This window comes from Physeter macrocephalus, chromosome 11 (genome assembly GCF_002837175.3).
Source record: "Physeter macrocephalus isolate SW-GA chromosome 11, ASM283717v5, whole genome shotgun sequence".
NCBI classification, from domain to species: Eukaryota; Metazoa; Chordata; class Mammalia; order Artiodactyla; family Physeteridae; genus Physeter; species Physeter macrocephalus.
Genome location: NC_041224.1, coordinates 96,640,902 through 96,659,720, shown reverse-complemented (window position 1 = coordinate 96,659,720; position 18,819 = coordinate 96,640,902). Strand labels below are relative to the sequence as shown.

Sequence of the window (18,819 nt, the reverse complement as noted above, 5' to 3'; positions counted from 1 at the left end):
CGGTGCCGAACCCAGGCCGTACTCGCTAGCTGCCCTTTGCCTCTCTCCCGCGCCAGCATCTTCTGCTGGCTCACTTGCAGGACGCGGTGGCTGTCCTCTAAGTGACCCGGCTCCAGGATTTCTAGCTGGAGTATCATGTCTTGCAGCTGGATCCATGTGGTTCCACACTCCTGCAGAAAACTGCACACATGTATGGTGCATGCCAGCTGTGTTTCCTTCTCTTTCTTCCGGGCCTCCAGCTGCTCCCACCTGGGCAGAGGGAGAGGGGCCGTCTCAGGGATGTCACGCCACAGGGACACCACCCCGTCCATCCTGGGGTCTTGGCCGGAGGCTCGCATGACAGAAGCTGCCAGGCTGGCCATCCCCACGCCCTCTCCTCTCTGCCTCTGACATGTCCAGTCTTTCTTCCTGGCATCTTGGGGGTCAGGTGAGCAGGCACTCAGGCCCAGGCACTGCATCCAGGCTGCCCCCCTCACCTTGCACTCCCTCCTCATGCTCACCTCCAGCTCAGTTCCTCCTGCTGTCGCTGGATTTGAGGGAAATCTCCAGGACATCTCTGCTTCAGCTGCTCAGCGGAGCTGCTAACCTCAGCCCAGAGGCCTCTTCCCACAGCCAGGGCAGTGAGGAATTTCTGGGGGAAAGAGATTCCAGGCCTTGAGGGGACTTTTCTCTTCTCACACTTCCCTTAAGACTAGGAATGACCTCAGATAGGGGCTGCTACAGAGATGTTTGAGCTGCATCCCTCTGGAAGGACAGGGATCTGTGTCCTTAAAGGGCTGGGAGGGCCCTTTAAAAATTCAAGATCAGGCATCCAAATTGGACAGGAAGAAGTAAAACTGTCACTATTTGCAGATGACATGATTTTACATATAGAAAATGCTAAAGACTCCACCAAAAAACTCTTAGAACTAATAAATGAATTCAGTAAAGTAGTATACAAAATCAATATACAGAAATTTGTTGACTTTCTATACACTAATAATGAACTATCAGAAAGAGAAATTAAAACAGTCCCATTTACAATTACAACAAAAAGAATAAAATACCTAGGAATAAATTTAACCAAGGAGGCAAAAGATTTGTACACTGAAAACTTAAGACACTGATGAAAAAAACTGAAGAAGACACAAATAAATGGAAAGATATTTTGTGTTCATAGATTGGAAGACTAAAATTTGTATGGAACAACAAAAGATCTCAAATAGCCAAAGCAATCTTGAGAAAGAACAAAGCTGGAGGTACCACATACCTTGATTTCAAACTATATTACAAAGGCATAGTAATCAAAACAGTATGGTACTGGCATAAAAACAGACACATAGCTCAATGGGGCAGATAGAGAGCCCAGAAATAAACCCATGCATACATGGTCAATTAATTTATGACAAAGGAGCCAAGACTATACAATGGCAAAAGGACAGTCTCTTCATAAATGGTGTCGGGAAAATTGGACAGACACCTGCAAAAGAATGAAACTGGAACATTATCTTACAGTACACACAAAAATTAACACAAAATGGATGAAAGTCTTGAATGTAAGACCTGAAATCATAAAACTCCTAGAAGAAAACATAGTGGGGTAAGCTCCATGACATCAGTCAGATGATGATTTTTTGGATTTGACACCAAAAGCAAAGCAACAAAAGCAAAATAAACAAGTGGTACCACATCAAACTAAAAAGCTTCTGCCTAGCAAAGGGAACCATCAACAAAATGAAAAGGCAACCTATGGAATGGGAGAAAATATTTGCAAATCATATATCGGCTAAGGGGTTAATATCCAAAATATAAAAAGAACTCACACAACTCAACTGCAAAATAATAATAATAATAATAATAATATAATTTAAAACTAGGCAGAGGCTCTGAATAGACATTTTTCCAAAGAAGACCTACAGATGGCCAAGAGCTACATGAAAAGATGCTCAATATCACCATAAGGGAAATGCAAATTAAAACCACAATGAGATATCACCTCATACCTGTTAGAATAGCTATTATCAAAAAGACAAGAAATAACAAGTGTTGGCGAGGATGTGGAGAAAAGGGAACCCTTGTGCATTGTTGGTGTGAATGTAAATTGGTGCAACCACTATGAAAAATAGTATGGAGGTTCCTCCAAAAATTAAAAATAGAACTACCATATGAGCCAGCAATTCCACTTCTGGGTATTTATCTGAAGGAAATGAAAATACTAACTCAAAAATATATATGCACCCCTATTTTCATTGCAGCATTATTTATAATAGCCAATATTATGGAAACAATCTAGGTGTCCATCAGTGGATGAATGAACAAAGAAAATGTGATACACACACGCGCGCGTGTGTGCACACGTGTGCGCGTTTGCACTGGAATACTATTAAGCCATAAAAAAGGATGAAATCTTGCCATTCAGGACAATATGGATGGACCTTGACAGCATTATGCTAAGTGAAATAAGTCAGATGGAGAAAGACAAATACCATACGATCTTACTTATATGTGGGATGTAAAAAAAAACAACAGGATCAGAGATTCAGAGAACACATTGGTGGTTGCCAAAGGGGAGGAGTAACGAATGGGTGAAATGGGTGAAGGGAGTCGAAAGGTACAAACTTCCAGTTATAAAATAAAAAGTCATGGGGATGTAATGTACAGCATGGCAACTATAGTTAATAATACTATATTGCATATTTGAAAGTTGCTAAGAGAATAAGTCTTAAAAGTTCTCATCACTAGAAAAATAATTCTGTAACTATGTACATATGGTGATAGTTGTTACCTAGATTTATTGTTGTGGGCATTTTGCAATAATATACAAACATCTAATTATTACATTGTACACCCATTCAAGGCCAGCTCCCTCCCTCCCTCCTCCCAGACAGGACCATAGCTAACATGGAGCACTGAGAGTGGATAAGGGGGAGGCAGAAGCATGGTGAGGAGGGAGCAGGGAAGGAATAAAGAGGGGCAGTAGGGCCAAGCAGCTAAGACCCCCCCACCGGCTCCAAGGGGACCGTACCTCATACTTGAGCTGCATGACCTCCAAGTTGTGGCCTGGGGCTGCAGTGTTCGGAACAGCACTGTCTGGTTTGCCAGCCAGGACTGCAGCTCCCCACAGGAGCCATAGAAGCCAAACAGGGCTACTACCTCCTCCAGCCGGGCCCTGAGGTGCTGAGGAGAGGCCGGCCCAGAGGCTGGGGTGAGGGTCAGTGCCTGCCACGGGGCGCTCAGAGCAGGTCCCCCATCACCTCCCAACCAGCAGAGCCCAGGGCCAGAAACGGTCCCTGTCCCACAGCTGGGTTCTGTGCCCTCTGTCAGAGGTGGCACAGGGTAGAGGAGCTTGGCAGAATGTGTGCTTTTGCTCTTGTCCTATTCATGTCCTTTGGCTCTTAGGTACAATCCAAGCTTCTCCCATGGGACCTGACCCCGCTCCCGGGCCCCCTCCTCTCCGGGCTCTCCTCTAGTCGCTCCTGGGCCTCACCGCTGTGCTCCAGGCACCCTGGCCCTCATTCCTCCATTGGGCCTCTTTCCTGCCTTTGCACAGTTCCTGCCTAGAACGCTCCTCCCTGCCATCTCCCCCTGCCCTCCCCCTGGCTCACCTGCTCTCAGCTTCTCATTGTTCAAGTCTCTGCCTAAATGTCCTTCCCTCAGCGATGCCTTCCCTGACTCTCCGTCCTGACCTGGGCTCCCCCTCACGCTCCCATCACATCCGCATCTGTCTAATGACTTGTTTCACATCTTCTCTGCCATGACGTAAACTCCCCAAGGTCAGGGAGCAAGTCCAGTCACTGCTCTGTCCCTGGGCTCATGGCTCAGGGTCTAGCCCCGAGTGGGTGCTCCGTGAACGTTTCTTGAACAAGGAGCGTTACCTCTGCCAGGGTCCGCAGGCCCTCATGGTCCTGGCTCAAGTGGTCCTGTGCCTGGAGGATGGCGTTGGGGTCAAAGTCAGGGTCAGGCTCATCTGGGAGGGCCATCTTCTGGGTGCCCCGGGGGCCAGAGTAGCAGGAAACCTCACGCGGGGCCCCTGGGTTTCTTGGGCCTTCTTTCGGAGAGCTCAGGGCAGACACCACCTGTGCAGAGAGGACAGAGGGCAGCACATCCGGAGGGGGCTCCCCGCAAGCAGCAGAAGGCTAGGCTGGGTGGGGCCAGCGGTTGTACCTGGGATTCTTGTTCCATGATGTGGCTGATGGGCACCTGGCCGGGCAGCACCCCCAGTCCTTCAGCTCCCAGCTGTCGGGGCTCGTCTGGTGCAGGGGCTGCAGGGTCTCTCCCGGGAGCTGGGTGAAGTGCGTCCCTGTGGGAGCACAGGTTCTGAGGGCTATGCTGGTCCTGCTCCTCTTCTTGACCCAGGAGCTGGCCAGTGGGGATGGGCGGGGGATTATTTATTACTCAGCCCTGTGCCAGGAGCCCTGGGGGCGAGAAGAGGACGAGGGTCAGAGCTTCCTGTTCAGGGCCTTACGATCTTCTCAGGCTTGCAAGCCCACAGACCTAGAGCTGATGGGACACCTCCCAGGACTGTGCACGAATAAGCAGAATGTGCATTGTGTAAAATAAATACTATGGGTGTCCAGTGGGGAAAAATGGCCAGAACAGTCTGGGGCTGTTGGGAAAGATTTCATGGACAAGGTGGGCCTCAGTGGGCCTGGCTGGGGGAGTAGGATTTGCAGAGGGGGAGGCAGAGTGGCTCTGGTGGTAGGAGATGGGGCAGAGAGGGGTTGGGAAAGCACACGCTGGCCCTCCCGATGGGGCTGGATGAGCAACTGGTCTCTGTCCCTCTGTGCCTCTGGCCCTGGGCAAGGGTAAGACACAGCAGTGGCAGCCAGGCTGAAGAAAAGGAATAGGCACAGGGAAAGACTGGAAAGGGGAAGAAAACAAAGGAAGACTCAGAATTCGAGCAGCTTCACATCTTTCTTTCTGTTGAGCCCCAAATGGCCTCTCCTTAACTTCCTCCCTTCGGTCTTCAGATGCCCCCGAGAGCCACACAGAATAAATTTACGATGCTCTATTAAGGTTCCTACATGGGGTCTTGGTCTTATACCTCTGCAGATGAAGCTCATCTGGACCAGAGGGCAGGGGTACTGGCTGCCCGGCAGTGCTAAAATTTGGGTCCCATCCTGAGGTCTCCCAGTTGCATCTCCATCAACTCTGCTCCAGCCTTCAGGGGGCTCCCTCTGTATGGAGGAGGGAAGGCTCTGCTTAGCTGCCAAAGTGGTTCCCCACCCCCAGGAGAGGGTGCATTTCTGTATCAACCACCTCCATTGGGCAAAGCAAGGGTCTGGAAATGCCAGAGACTAGGACTAACCTATCTATCAATGTCAGGGCTGGCTGGGCAGTAGAGGACACAAAAGAAAGATAAGGCACCTCACATTCATTCATTTAAACAATTAGCTCAGACTGGAGAAGGAGGCCACACAGAACAGGAGGAAGGCAATACCAAAAGCAGTGTGTGTTAATATAACTAAGTGCTGGAGTTAAACATCATAGCCACACAGGGAAGGATGGGGTAAAAACAGCCCTGGACCAGGAGTTGGGAGGCCTCTCCAGCAGCTGTGAGGGCAGTAATTTGGCCTCTGTGAACCTTGGTTACCCCATCTGTAGAGGTAAACAGACAACTACTAACACACTGTGGATCTATTTTCAAAAATTGTTAATTATGTGGTCCAGGGAATAAATGCAAAGGAAAAGAGATAGCTCGACCTCGGCTAAGTTAGAACCATAGACTTTTCAGACCTGGTTAGTCTGGTCCTGGTGGTCAGGATCAGAACCCCAGTCAGCTACCGACTACTCCACCAGGCCCCCTCCCAAGATACGAGGACCTGAGCTGCAGTTCTGCAGGTGCATGGGACATGGCTAGGCAGAGAGAGGGCATCTGGGAAACGGAGCTTCCTTGGGTTGAGGGTAGAGTGACCAAATGAGTGCAGGGTCTGAGGGCTGTGATTTACGCATCTTGATCTACATGTATGGCTTCTTGAAAGACAATTGCAAGCCGTCATAGGGTGGACAGAACTGCCCACCAGGTGGGTATGTGTTTCTTTTAAAACTGGAGGCTCAATGAACTGAGGGAGGGGGTTCAGAAAGCAGTCTGGTGTAGTGATTAGGCCACCCCAAACCTAAAAAGGCCAAGTCAGGAGAGAGAGAGCCAAATAGGGCTGAAGGCTGAAGGGTCACCTTAGGCCTGGTGGTGAAAGTAAAGGGACACTCCTGGAGGAAACTGATCAGTGCCTGGGAACTGGCGGGCGAAGGGAGCAACGCCAAACTACACTTCGATGGCCTCCAACCGTGAGCAGACAGGACTCCACTAACTGTGGGCTGGTCTGCAGGGGAGATGATCTGAGGAGGGGTGGGCACCTCCAAGCCCAGGGGAAGGCCAGGTCAGGGGCCACAAATGCCCTCCCATTTCCACCCTCTGTGTGACCATGGGAGAGCGGGCACAGCACGCGCATTTGGTGTCGGAGGCCCGTGGGTCTGGGTCCCTGCCCGGTCGGTCCGCGCGCACCAGGAGCGACGACGTCCGGGCTGCGGCCGCCGGCGCGGGCTCCTCCAATCGCCGCAGCTCGGCCCCAAAGGCGAGCACTGCGCGCTCCAGCCGCAGGTGGCGCCACAGCAGGGCCTCAGCGGCCGCCTGGTCCTGCCCAAAGGACGTGCCCTCCGGCGCTGACCGCCGCTCTCGGAGCCACAAGGCTGCCTCTGCCACGTTGGCGAAGTACTGAGGAGGGCAGGCTGGGCACGGGCCGACCCCGCACTCCCCGCCCGGCCGCCCATTGCCCACCCGCCGCCCAGCTACCTGCTGGACGAGCAGGGCCGCCTGCAGCCGCGCGCCCCGCCCCGCCGCCCGGGCCCAGAGCCTCTGCCACGCGCCCTGCACCGCCGCGGCCCGTTCCTGGGGATCCGCCGTGATCGGGGCCCGCGTGCGCCCAGGTCGCGTCCCCTCCGCACGAGATCAGTGCACACGGCTTGGTGGCGGCGGAGCTCGTCTTCTAGGGCCTGGCAGACAGCAGAGCAGGGAGCTAGGTGAGGGGAAGGGCGGGAAGGCAGGGAGAGGGGAACCGGCAGGGCGCAGGGTAGTGGGCACCTTGTGTTGCTGCAGGGCCGCAGCGATCTGGCTGAGATCCGGGCCCAGGGCCGCATCCTCCACCAGCTGTCCCCGCTCCCTCAACCAGGCTTCCTCCTCCTCACAGTTGTGTAGGAGCTCTGCCCACTGCAGGGTCTGCTCCAGCAAGGCCTGCCTGAGGGACAGCAAGGGCCACAGAGGGGCTCGGGGAGTGACGGAGCTTGGGGAGGGGGTTCCCCAGCAGGTCCAGACACTCCCCCTTAGACAGGAGTTTTCCTTTTCCTGGATGACTCAACAGAGGAGACAGAGGCCTCGGGGATGAGGGTCAGTGTAGAGGAAGTTGCCGGACAGCACTGTTTTAAGCTGGGCAGGGGGTAATCTGGGTTACAGAAAAGTTCTGGAGAGGGTAGGGGAGTTCGGGTGAGCTCATACCGGGACCTGGCAAGAGACACCAGGCTCTGGTGGAGCTGGGCCAGCACCCTGGCCTTGGTCTGCAGCACTTCCACACTAGTGCCCAGGGAAGAATCCAGCTCCGTTGTCTGGTGGGCAGGATGGCTCACGTGGGCGCCATGGGCCAAGATCTGGGCCTTCAGCAGGTCATGCCCCTGAAGCAGCTCCGCTACCTCTGCCAACTGCTGCCCACAGGCCGTGGAGCTGGCCAGCACCTGGCCAGGGACAGACGAGTGGTCATTAAAGTCCCAGAGTGCTGGGTCCCCGTGAACGCCAGGGCTGGAGTATCCTGCTGTGTTTCCCAGGGATCCGCTGGTCCAGGGCCCACCTGCAGCTGGTTGAGCTGCTTGGAGGCAGTCTCCTTCCCGCAGAGCAGGCTCAGCACAGCCTGCATGCCTGCCATCTGCTTCCTCTGCCCTTGCAGCCACGGAAGGAGCTGCTCCCAGCACTGAGTGATCTCCAACTGCCTGGGGGATGTGAGAATAAGGGTGGTACCCACTGGGCTGGGGTAGGGAAGCTACCTTGGGGTCCATAGTTGCGGGGTGAGGATTGGCTGTCCTGGAGGAGCCTGAGTACTGTGGCTTGGAGCTGTGAGCATCCAACCAGTTGGGGCAGTATCCCCGCCTTTTAGACACAGGCAGAGAAGCTGGAAGGAGGGCTTGGGAGGTTCAGGCCTTCACGGACCCCCAAGGCTTCTTTCCAGTCCTCATCTCAGGTGATAGCAACTCCATCCTTCCAGGTGCCCTGGCCAAAACCTTGATAACTCACTTTCTCACACCCCACATCTGATCTGTGTGCAGATCCTGTTGGATTAAAAATATATGCAGGATCCCACCAATTTCTCATCACCTTCACTGCTTCTCTGGTCTGGATTATTATTATCTCCTTCTGACTTTGCCCTTTCAGTCTATCCCTCACATGGCATCCAGAGTTATCATTGTAAAGCAAAAGTTAGATTGTGTCACTCCTCTGCTCAAGCCCTGTCATGAGTGCTTATCTTTTGCTGAGTACAAACCAAGTCTTTACTGTGTCCTGCAGGGCCCAGCAGGATCTCTGCCACCACCTCTCGCCTCCATACCTCCCTGACGTCAACTACAACTTGTTCACTTGGCCAACACTGGCTTCTGTGCTGTTTTTCAAATATGCCAGGTGTGTGCCCACCTTGGGACACTGCACTAGTAGAGTCCGTCCTCATATCTGTATGGCTTCTCACTTCTTGCTGGTCTTTGCTCAAAAGTAAACCTCCTCTGACCACCCAATATAATTCCCTCCCCCTACCTTGGCACCTCATATTCCCCTATTCTGCTTTATTATTTTTTAAAATCACTATCTCACATACTATATATTTTTTCTGTTTTCCTTAGTAGTATGTAAGCTCTATGAAGGGAGGGATTTTTGTTTGTCCTCTTCACTGCTAAATCTCTAACACCTAGAATAGTACTTGGGACATAGTAGATACTCGATAAATGTTTAGTGAATGAATTAATAAGAGGCTATCTAGAAAGAACAGTGCTTTACCAAAAGGGATCAATTACGGATGGTGGAATTTTAGACATCAGTGGGAGCTAGATCTTTTTATTTTTATTTATTTATTTATTTATTTAGGCCGCACCTTGCGGCTGATGGGATCTCAGTTCCCTGACCAGGGATCGAACCCGGGCCCCGGCAGTGAAAGCACTGACTCCTAACGACTGGATTGCCAGGGAATTCCCAGGAGTTAGATCTTTTTAAAGGGAGCCCCAAACCCATAAATCATCCCTGCCTCTGTGTCCAGGAATGGGCTGTGTAAAGACAGGGGCACGGTAGGAAGGCCCTAGCCTATTTTGAAGACCGTTCACGTGCCTGGGGCTCACCTGCAGGCCACCTCTGCCCAGCCGTGGTAGTGCGCCCGCTGGAGGATGTCTGCAATCTCGGCCAGGGCCTGGAAGCGCCCCTCCTGGGCCCGGATACCGGCCTCCAGCATGCGCAGCCTCTGGGTGGCCGCTTCCACTGTGGCGGGGCTGGCTGGCAGGGCTGCGGCCCGGTCCAGCACCTGCTCTGTGTCTGTCAGAAAGCTCTCCTGGAGGGCTGCCTTACGCTGGAAGCGCCGGGCCAGGGTTTCCAACCTCTCTAGTTGCAGGAACCTCTGCTGTAGGGCCTGGTTCCACGAGGCCTCTGCCAGCTCCAGGCCTGCCCAGCTCTGGGACAGCTCTGCAGGGCCCAGGCCCTTGTGTGGCAGGAAGTGCCTGCGATTCTGGGCTCGGAGTGCTGTCTGCAGCCGGAAGAGCAGGGCCTCCGTGGCCCCTCGCTGCTGCAGCCTCGGTGGCTTCTCCTGGGTGCGGAAGGAGGCAAAGGCCACCAGCAGCTGGCGCATGCCTGGCAGGGTGTCTGGGACATCCCGGGCCTCCGGCTGCACTGGCTTCTCTGCGATCCACCACAGGAGGTCGGCCACCAGCTGCTCACACTGGGTCTGCAGTGCCTCTGTCTCCTGGAGCTGAAGCAGGATCTGGCAGAGGGCACGGGAAAGGGTCAGGGTGGCACCTGGGGGCAGGGCCTGGAATCCAGGCTCTGGAGGCCCTCCCCTTTTGGGTGCTGAGTGCCAGCCAGGCTTGCCCAGGTGGGCAGTAGCTCCTGCCCTCAGCTAAGGACACACTAAAGTGGGGTTCCTCCCAGCCCCCAGAGAAGCGGGTCTGCTGCCATTCTACACTCAGACCTGGGAGTGTGGGACCCCGTCCTGCCTTCCTCTACCTTATTTTACTCCATTTGGCCTCAACTCTGGGGGGGCTGTTCTTTTTCTGAACCTTCTTTCCCTTCCCTGAGGCCACCACACCCCTAAAGCAGCTCAGAGCCCTTGGCCTGGATCATCTCCCCCATGCCCAGCTGAGACACCAACCCTGAGAACAGGCCTCCCAAGCCTCAGCCTCTGCCATCATGCCCAGAGGGTAAGAGAGCCTCCAGAAACATGGATTCAGCCCAGCAGAGCTGCACTGCGCTTGTTCTTGCAGAGTCCAGCTCTCTGAGCCTCTTAATCCCATTAGGAGCTTAACAACCTAAGAGCAGAGGGGGAGGGGGAGGGGCAGGAAGGGGCATCACCCACCTGGCTTTCCTGTGTGCCAGGTACTGTGCTTATGCTCCCTTGCACACTCATAGCAGCCTTCTATTACCCAGAATTAATTATCTATTGCCCAGGAATCATCATCTCCATTTTACAGATGGAGTGCAGTAAAGTTAGGTGACACAGCCAAGGCCACACAGCGAGGAAGGGGCAGAGACAGCCTTCAAACTTGGCTGTGTCTGACTCCGGAGCCCATGTTCACCCCACCTCTCCTCGATGCCACCTTCCCTTTGTTACCAACCTTCGCGAGTCTCCCCTGGACAGTCTGCCCCTGGTGCAGGTGGGAGAAGTGGTGGTAGTAGGAGGAGATGTGAGTCATGATGGAGCGCTCATCGGGCTGTAGGGCTACCAGGTCCTTGGGGTCCAGCAGCTGAGCGATGCCCAGCTCCTGCTCAGCCACACAGAAAGCACAGTGGAGGTGGTGCAGTGAGCAGTCAGGATGCAGGGAGCCGTAGTGAAGCAGATCTGGCCTGGGCAGAGAGCAGGCAGGGCTCTTTACCAGAGTCAGTGACTGCTTGGCTTTAAGTGGACTTGTTAAAAAGGCAAACCAGCTCCTATTGGTCATTCATACCTTGCAGTACATTAGTTTTCCCCTGATGATTATCTGAGACCCCAGCTGAAGGAATAGGGCTGGGAGAGGGGAGGATTAATTTTGCTCAGGGGTCAGGCTCCTGGGTAGGGGAGGAAGCTCCAAAAGGTCAGGTGCTTGCCAGGGAGAGGACAGCAAAGAGAATCAGGGGCACAGAGAGCAGAGGAAGGCAGGGTCAAAGGCAAACCTGGCCAATTCCATGGAAGGGGGTAGGGGTATCACAGACCGGGGCCTCAGCTGTTAGCTGTCTTTATCTCTGTGCCCAGCGCAGGGGCCAGAGGGACAGGGGAGAATGGGTGGGTTGAGGACCCAAGTCCTGGAGCAGTTGGCTCAGCAGGTAGAGGCCTCCCAGAAGGAAGCCAAGGGCTGCCTCAGGCCAGACCAGGGTCCGAGGTGCTGGGGCCCCTCCCTCATGCACACCTCTGGGCGTGGATGAGGGCACTGAAGCCGAGCCCATCACTCCAGCTGCGGGAGAAGTCAGTGATGTTGGCGTTGGTGTAACCGGCCGTCTTCCGCTGGCACCACTTCTTTCCCTGCCTTCCATTCCTCTTCCCTGTCCTGCCCTCCCCTTCCATCCACTCCCTCCCTCGACCCTCACACCCCAGAGTCCCCATCTCCTTTTCCCTTGACTCTTCCTCTCCTTTTCTCCCCTCTACCAATTCCTGTTTATCAACTCAGAATGTTAAAGCACAGCAGGCTGCATTTCCTTCCCTGCCCTTTGGGCCCCAGAGCTTTGGTAGGAAGGACAAGTGAGCAGCAGGGGAGGGGAGGGGAGGGGGAAAGAGCTTCAGGGCCTGGAGCTGGGCTCTGCCACAGCCAGGCCAGGTCCAGATATCCTGAGTGGCTGGGCTAGGCTAGCAGACATGAACCAGGAGAGGTTCTGGGGTGAGCATGTGCGGGTGTGAGGTCAGCCTGGTGCCAGACATGTCTGAGTTTTGCAGGGAGCAGAGCCTGAGCTGGCGGCGGACAAGAGAGCCAGTTGGCTGGTTGGTGGCCGGTCAGGGGATGATGTGGACTTGCTGCTCCCAAGGGAAAGGGTGGCAGGGGCACCTGGAACTGGCCTTGGGGGTGGGGGAGGGGAGTGTGGCTTCCTGGAAGGGCTTGAGGTCAGTTAGAAATTCATCCATCCATTCATTCGCCACATACATGCTAGGCTCTGGGGATGTAGGAGGCGAGGCCCCTGCTCTCCTGGGGTTCACAGTCCCCTCATGAGTGTAAACGATCCTCCTGGATTTGAGCCAAATCTCTGGCTTCTTTTCATTAGGATTTCATTCTCCAGGTTTGCTTTCCTAACCTACTAGAATCAAGTTTTAGATGGGGTTTTAGAAACCATGAAACTATGAAAATTGATAAATATAAGGACTTTATGTGTTTACTCTTTCTGATCCAGTTGTGGGAAAATGAGAGGTAGAATGGAGGAAGATGGGAGACCATCTCTTTGGTTTTCAGGATCCTGGGGATTTGGAAACCTCCAGGGCTGGGGCTCCCTCTATATGTTTAATTTCCCCCAACAATACATTAAGGGGTACTGAAAGTTACAGGATTTCAATGCCCTGTAACAAATTGGGGGTGAAAGATGGGTGGTGGGCAGGTACCTTGACCCCCTCACTAGTGAATGACTCATCCCAGATCAGGCTTGAAGCCTGTGAATCTAGTTCTCACTTCAGCGTATTACAGTCTCTCTGACATTCTGACTTCTTTGCCCGTGGTGGAAGAGTGAATAGTAGTTGTGTGGATGCCAAGGATCCGTTGTGGGGATCCTAACAGTTGGGTGCAACTGCTCTGTCCCCAGGGCCCTGAGGTGAGGCCAGGGCTGGGCACTGGGGGCTGAGACATACCCTGTCCAGGGAGATGTGGGAAATCTGGAAACACAGAATGATGACCCAGATGAGTCCCAGGATGAGCATCTGGTCTCCATCCACGATGTTCTCTGGCTCAATGAGGGGAACTGGCACCTGTGGGCAAAGTTGACTGGGCTCAGCTGCAAAGCCCATATACCAGAGAAGACTCATAGTAACCAAATGTCCAGGGGGCTGGCTACTGGATGGGAGGGTTCTGGAGTCTGTCCTGCCCTAGGAGATCCCCAGGGGAGAAGCAGGCAAGCACAAGGCCAGGCAAGTAAAGCCTTTCTAAGTGGTTGGGGCTTTGGTCCCAAGCCCCCTTAGGTAAAGTCCCAACGTGGTAAACTGGGCTGGACCACAGGAGCAGGAGGACTCCCCATGCATGGGCTACAGGTAAACCCGGGCCAGGATCAGTGGTTCAGCTATGGAGGTTGAAATGAAGAGTCGTAAAAGTCAATGTATGAGCTCAATAGACAGCATCGACTGTCTGCCTCCACCTCCCAGGGCATCTGGGGATCTCCAGTGAGTGCTTGGGTCCCTGGCTCACATTTGAATCTCAGCCTTCTTCATCAGTGTTCCATCTCCTGTTATAAACATTCAGATTCCCAAGCTCCACTCAATCAGACTCTTTTGGACCAGGGCCCAGGAATTTGTATTTGGACAAACACCTCGGTGGTTCTTACGTGCACTAAGGTTAAGAACCTGCTGACCTAGATTTTGCCACTTGGACAGGAAGGGTTGAATCAAGGAGCGAAAGGAACAGAATAAACATGAAAGTCCCATGTGGCTTGGGCCCCTTCACCCTCTGGCTCCATCCTCTTCTTCCGGACCCCATGGCTCTAAGACCCAAGGGATTCTTGCAGTTCCCTGAGATTCTAAGCTCAGGCCTTGGGGCTTTTGTACTGGCTATCCCTGCTGTCTGAAAATATTTTTCCCCCAGAGAGTCCCATGGCTATTTCCTTCTCTTCCTTTAAGTCTTTACTCAGATGCTACTCTCTCAATGAGGCCTACCCTGTCCACCTTTTAAAAAATCTTCCCGATTTTGTGTTTAGTGACGTCATGGTAGGGGTATGAAGGCCTCGGAAGTCAGCAAATGCTACAAACCAGGGATTTTATCTGCCCCCTTCCCCTCAACTCCTCAGCCCAGATAGTTGATTGTTAAACATTTACCTGCATATTGCTGATCTGGGTTCAAATAAACTGTCTCCCCTGAAACTGTAGGGCTCCTATGCTCAGGTCTGGGCTTTGTGACATGCAGTACCCAGCACAGGGCAAGGGCTCCAGAAATGGGTGCACTCCACATTCTGCTACTTATTAACTGTGTGCTGGGGGCCAAAGTTTGACCATAGCTGCCTCATATATATGGTGGAGACAAGGCTGTCACCTTCATAGGTTACGTTATCAGTGACATGCTGTGTCTCTAAGCTTGAAGGGAGCTGCATAGCCTCTGACAAGGGCTGTGGGGCTTGCACCCTCCCCAGGTTCCCAAGAGGAGGTGGCTGGCTCACAGGCCATTGTCCCTAGGATCAAGTAGGGCCTGGCATTGTGAGGCCGGCAGCTTTCTGCTCTTCTGTGCACCCAGGGACCGCAGTGCTCCTGTCTGTCGCTTTGGCCTCTCACCTTCCTGGCCTCCCTTCAGCAGGCCAGGCTCTCAGGGGGGCTGGCTGTGACCTCCATTCCATGACTTAGGCTCAGCCCAGCCAGTCCCACCTGTGACTTCTTAGCCTCCAGGGGCAGCCACCTCGTGCTTTAGTACCTGAGGCCAGGAGCCCTTGGGCCTCCCAATTCCTGCTTCTCAATATAAATGACCCCTGCACAGCCCCCTGACACTGGCCGTGAGGATCCCTCTGTGTCCCTGGAGCTCCTGTCTCCTTTTAGAGACTATTTCTTTGGCCTGTCCCTTTCTCTCAGGGTCCCTCCTGTTTGCTTAGGTCCCTCCCTGCTGTCTGGTCCAGCTTCTCCAAGGTGGCCCTGCATCTCCTCCCTCCACTGCCTGGCCAGTGTACGAGGCTCTTCCCCTGTGTCTGACCTTCCCTTACCCCTAGGGCCCCCTATCCAGGATCTGTTGGCCAGTTGACTGTGGGTCTGCCTGGTAAATAATTTCCTTATTTATGAAAAGAGAAGGTTAAGAGTGCACTGGATCTTTCAGCTTAGACTCCACAATCTCTCATTACAGTCAATGGCATATTCCATTTCCACCCACTGGGGACGATGGCTGTTCCACTTCAGCCAGTGGGTGTTCTCTAAACTGGGAGAACTGTGCAAGGAAGGGCTTTGCTTCCTGGACCTCTGTATCACAGCTGCTCCTCCTGGATCCCGGCACCAGATCCTCTGCTCTGCCCTGTGTCCAGCCCAGGAAAGATGATCTAGTCATCCAGCCTGTCCCTGCTGCCCACCCCAGCACCACGCCCAGAAGCCCTCTCCCCAGTGTCCACCTTGGCCCTGAGGAAGGCCAGAGCTCGGCTGCTGTTCTCTAGGAAGTATATGCGCATGTGGCCCCGGTTGGGGGGTGGCAGGACCCCCACCCCGCTGAGATGAGCTCCAGCAGCCACAGCAGGTGGGTGCCATCAGGCAGCTCTGTGTACAGGTTCTGGATCTTGATGCCCACCTGGGCATGGAGCAGGCATGGGAGGAGATGGAGCAGGCACAGGGTCAGCCTAACCTCACCTGTCTGCCCCATTCCTGGACCTGGGCTATGCAGCCCAGAGCATCTGCCTTGAGGAAGAAGCATTGGCCTCAGCTGTGCTTCGGGGTCAAAAGAAGTGGCCTCAGCCAGATGACCTCATAGTCGGTCCCCCAGGGTCCACTGGCCAGGGAGCTGGGGGGACAGTAGAGATGGGCTGTGGGGCACGTCCAGCTATACTCACCTGGCCGTGCTGGAAGATATTGTTGATCCTCTTGGTGAAAGTCTTCTCCTGCATCTGCATGTGCTGTGCCTGCAGCTTGCGAATGTGGCCCATCTCATACGCAGAGTCCATGGTGGGACTGGACTGGGAGAGCGGTCCAGGGCTCTGCCCCTGGCCTCTTGCTTCACGTGCCTGTAGCCCTAAGGAAATGCTGGGGCTTGTGGGGCTGACCAGCCATCAGGCCTGGAGCTCTCTGGGGATGAGGGGTCACTGGACATTTCCCTAAGCTGGGGATGTTAGGGGCATGGAGGTTGGGGGAGGACTGTGGATACTGATGACTCCCTGGGAGTGGGGGCCCCTCCGTGCCAGACAGTCCCACATTTGGTGGGTGGTTGCAGCTTGGAACCTAGCCAGGTAAGGTCTGGTCCTTCTGGCTGGTGTCCTGAGCTTGAATGGCCCAGGGCCCCTTTTGTCCCATCCCACTTTCTAAATTCTTCTTCTAGAACTCCTGCTGCCAGAGGTTTCTCCTGGGCCACAGCGTTTGGCTGCTGCTCCTTGGGACGAAAAGGGCTGGTGGAAGGAAAATGGGAAACTACTTACCTTGGTGATGTGCAGGCCCTGGGAGGAGACCTGGCTGGATGGTCGGAGATGGCAGATAGGAGGGGCTGGGCAGGGAGGGAGGGACATCAGGAGAGGCCGAGGCTGGAGCTGGGGCCCGCCATGGCCCTCCTCTTGGGCCAGCAGGGCAGGGGTGACAGCACACAGCCGGCATTGCTCTCCCACCTGCCGCAGGGCGTGGCCCAGACCGGGAGGGGGCAGCTCAAGAATGCTCCAGATCAATTGCTCCAGGATCTCCTCCTTCATCATCCCCCCGTTGCAAATGCCTTCAGCATCAGGTGGGGGTCCTGGCTCCCAAGACGCAGAGGCCCATGGGATGGTCTCCAGTCAGCTCCAGGTGGGAGCACCATGGGGGCGCTGCAGTCCAGGTACAAGGTGCCACAGGGCAGAGCCTCTGGTCAGAGCTTTTGCACCCACTTCCAGCAGGCTGGGGCTGCCCTTCTGCACCCCTGCAGAGCCTCTCCGTGAGCACCCACAGGGGTGGGGATGGGAGCGAGCCCGCTGGGCCATGGCCCTCGAATCCTCTCCTGGGGGACGCACCACAGATACACCACAGACTCCGACCAAGGCTGGGCTTTCCAGGCCCTGACAGAAATGCACCCAACCCAGCCCAGGGCTGCAGGGCGGTACTCCCTCAGGCCTGGGGCCACTTTCTGAAGGGGGCTCCCCCTGGGAAGGGGTAACCCGCAAAGTCCATGGGAATGACAGAGCCTCCTCCAGAGTTGGAGACACGGTGTTCACTCTTTGGGGCCCCAGTGAGACACCAGCACTTGTGCTCCCTCGGCACTGGCTAGGCCTGAGGCTCAGAGGCGGGGGCTGTGGGGGAGACACTTCCCTCCCTCTCCCTCCCCTCCCTCCCTCTCCTCCCCCTCCCCTCCCTCTCCCCCTCCCTCCCCCTCCCCTCCCTTCCCTCCCTCCCTGCAACCTTGGACCGCATGCCAGAAGGAGAGCAAGCTCTAATTCAGGTGGCTTCACAGAACAGTCTGGTTACAGACACCAGGCTGGGCTGGGCTGTGTGTCTGGGTTCATCCACCCAGCAGCCCCGGCAACACTTCAGGGAGGCGTCCCTGACAGCCCAGGCTGGTGAGAGGAGCAGTGGCCACAGCCTGCCCTTGAGAGCTGGGCAGGACCCATCACACCTGAACCCCGGCCTGTGGCTGGGAGTGAGGAGCATGCTGCTCTTGAGTGGGGGCATCTCCCCTGTATTCGAGAGGAGCCTCCACCCCTGCTGTCCTCTCCCTGTGAGGTCCCTCCTGCCACTGACTGCTTCCTGGCACTAGGGATGAACCTGAGCTGCTTCCTCGCCCCAGCCCCAGGTCCAGTCAGGTACCAATGGCTGTTGCTGCTGTGCCCCCAGCGAGCGCTCCACAGTGCACCCCCCACCCGATTACTCACACTGACCCTGCAGGTCCTCGTCACTGTCCCCAGCTCGTCACCCTGCCTGCACGTCAGCCGACGCCCGGCCCAATGTGCCTTCCCAGAGCAAGACTCCCCATTGCCTGGTCGGTACCAGAGGTTTCCTGCCCAAATCTGAACATCAGTGGTTCTCTCAGCTTAGAATGAGAATGCCCCTCTACTCCCCACCGTCCACATTCTCCAATCATATCAGCCCCAGTTAAAATCCTGCTCCTTTTAGGAAGTTCCCCCTCCTCCCACCTCTGTAAGCTTGTTTCACCTCCTGTTAAGAGCCTTGGCCCAGAGCATCCCATGTGATGTGACCACCAGAGGACAGGATGGAGCTGCATGACACTTTGTACACAGATCTCAACAGAGGTGGTTGTATTTGAGGTTGTTGAGCAGGGCTACGGAACTGCTCTTCTTTCTCCCTAGTTCAACTGCAGGAAAGCCACTGCACATGCTGCCAGGATCAGCTCCTCTTGTGCTGTGACTGATAGCAGCCCCTGTTGAAATGAGAATCCCTGCTGGTCAGTACAGTTCTGGAATATTTGTGTTGCAAGTAACTGAAATTTCAAGTCAAATGGGTTTAAATGATATAAAGGGAATGTACCGGTCCACATAACTGAAGCGTCTGGCAGGAGGAGGACTTCAGGTAAGGTTTGATCCAGCAGCTCAAATGATGCCACCACAGGTGTGGATTCCCTTAGTCTCTCTCAATGCCTTCTTCATCTTTATGCTCCACAGGGTGGTTGCTGTCAGCCTAACCTCACTCCTCTGCTTCCAGCACCTCTGGGCACTTCTCTCAATGCTATTTATATTGTTGCATCAATAGGCTCACTTCTTTGCACTGGTTCAGAAAAGAGAGAACATCTCTCCCAAGAGTTGGAACAGAAGTCTGAGGGGCCTGGCTCTCATAGACACATGTCCATTCCTGAACAATTTCTGTG

At 54.6% G+C, this 18,819-nt stretch overlaps 1 protein-coding gene across 1 annotated transcript in view; it reads right to left on the bottom strand.

Moving 5' to 3' along the window:
• SPTBN5 (spectrin beta, non-erythrocytic 5) overlaps positions 1-16,723 on the bottom strand; it is a 46,720-nt gene extending 29,997 nt beyond the window's left edge. Inside the window, 19 exon segments of the mRNA XM_024132835.3 lie at positions 2-249; positions 501-631; positions 3,005-3,036; positions 3,039-3,156; positions 3,855-4,055; positions 6,482-6,691; positions 6,770-6,876; positions 6,879-6,969; positions 7,058-7,211; positions 7,469-7,701; positions 7,815-7,953; positions 9,340-9,971; positions 10,822-11,050; positions 11,590-11,831; positions 13,008-13,124; positions 15,446-15,535; positions 15,538-15,618; positions 15,878-16,000; positions 16,457-16,723. Coding sequence (XP_023988603.2) covers positions 2-249; positions 501-631; positions 3,005-3,036; positions 3,039-3,156; positions 3,855-4,055; positions 6,482-6,691; positions 6,770-6,876; positions 6,879-6,969; positions 7,058-7,211; positions 7,469-7,701; positions 7,815-7,953; positions 9,340-9,971; positions 10,822-11,050; positions 11,590-11,831; positions 13,008-13,124; positions 15,446-15,535; positions 15,538-15,618; positions 15,878-16,000; positions 16,457-16,723 — 3,445 coding nt within the window.
• Positions 16,724-18,819: the final 2,096 nt, after the last annotated feature.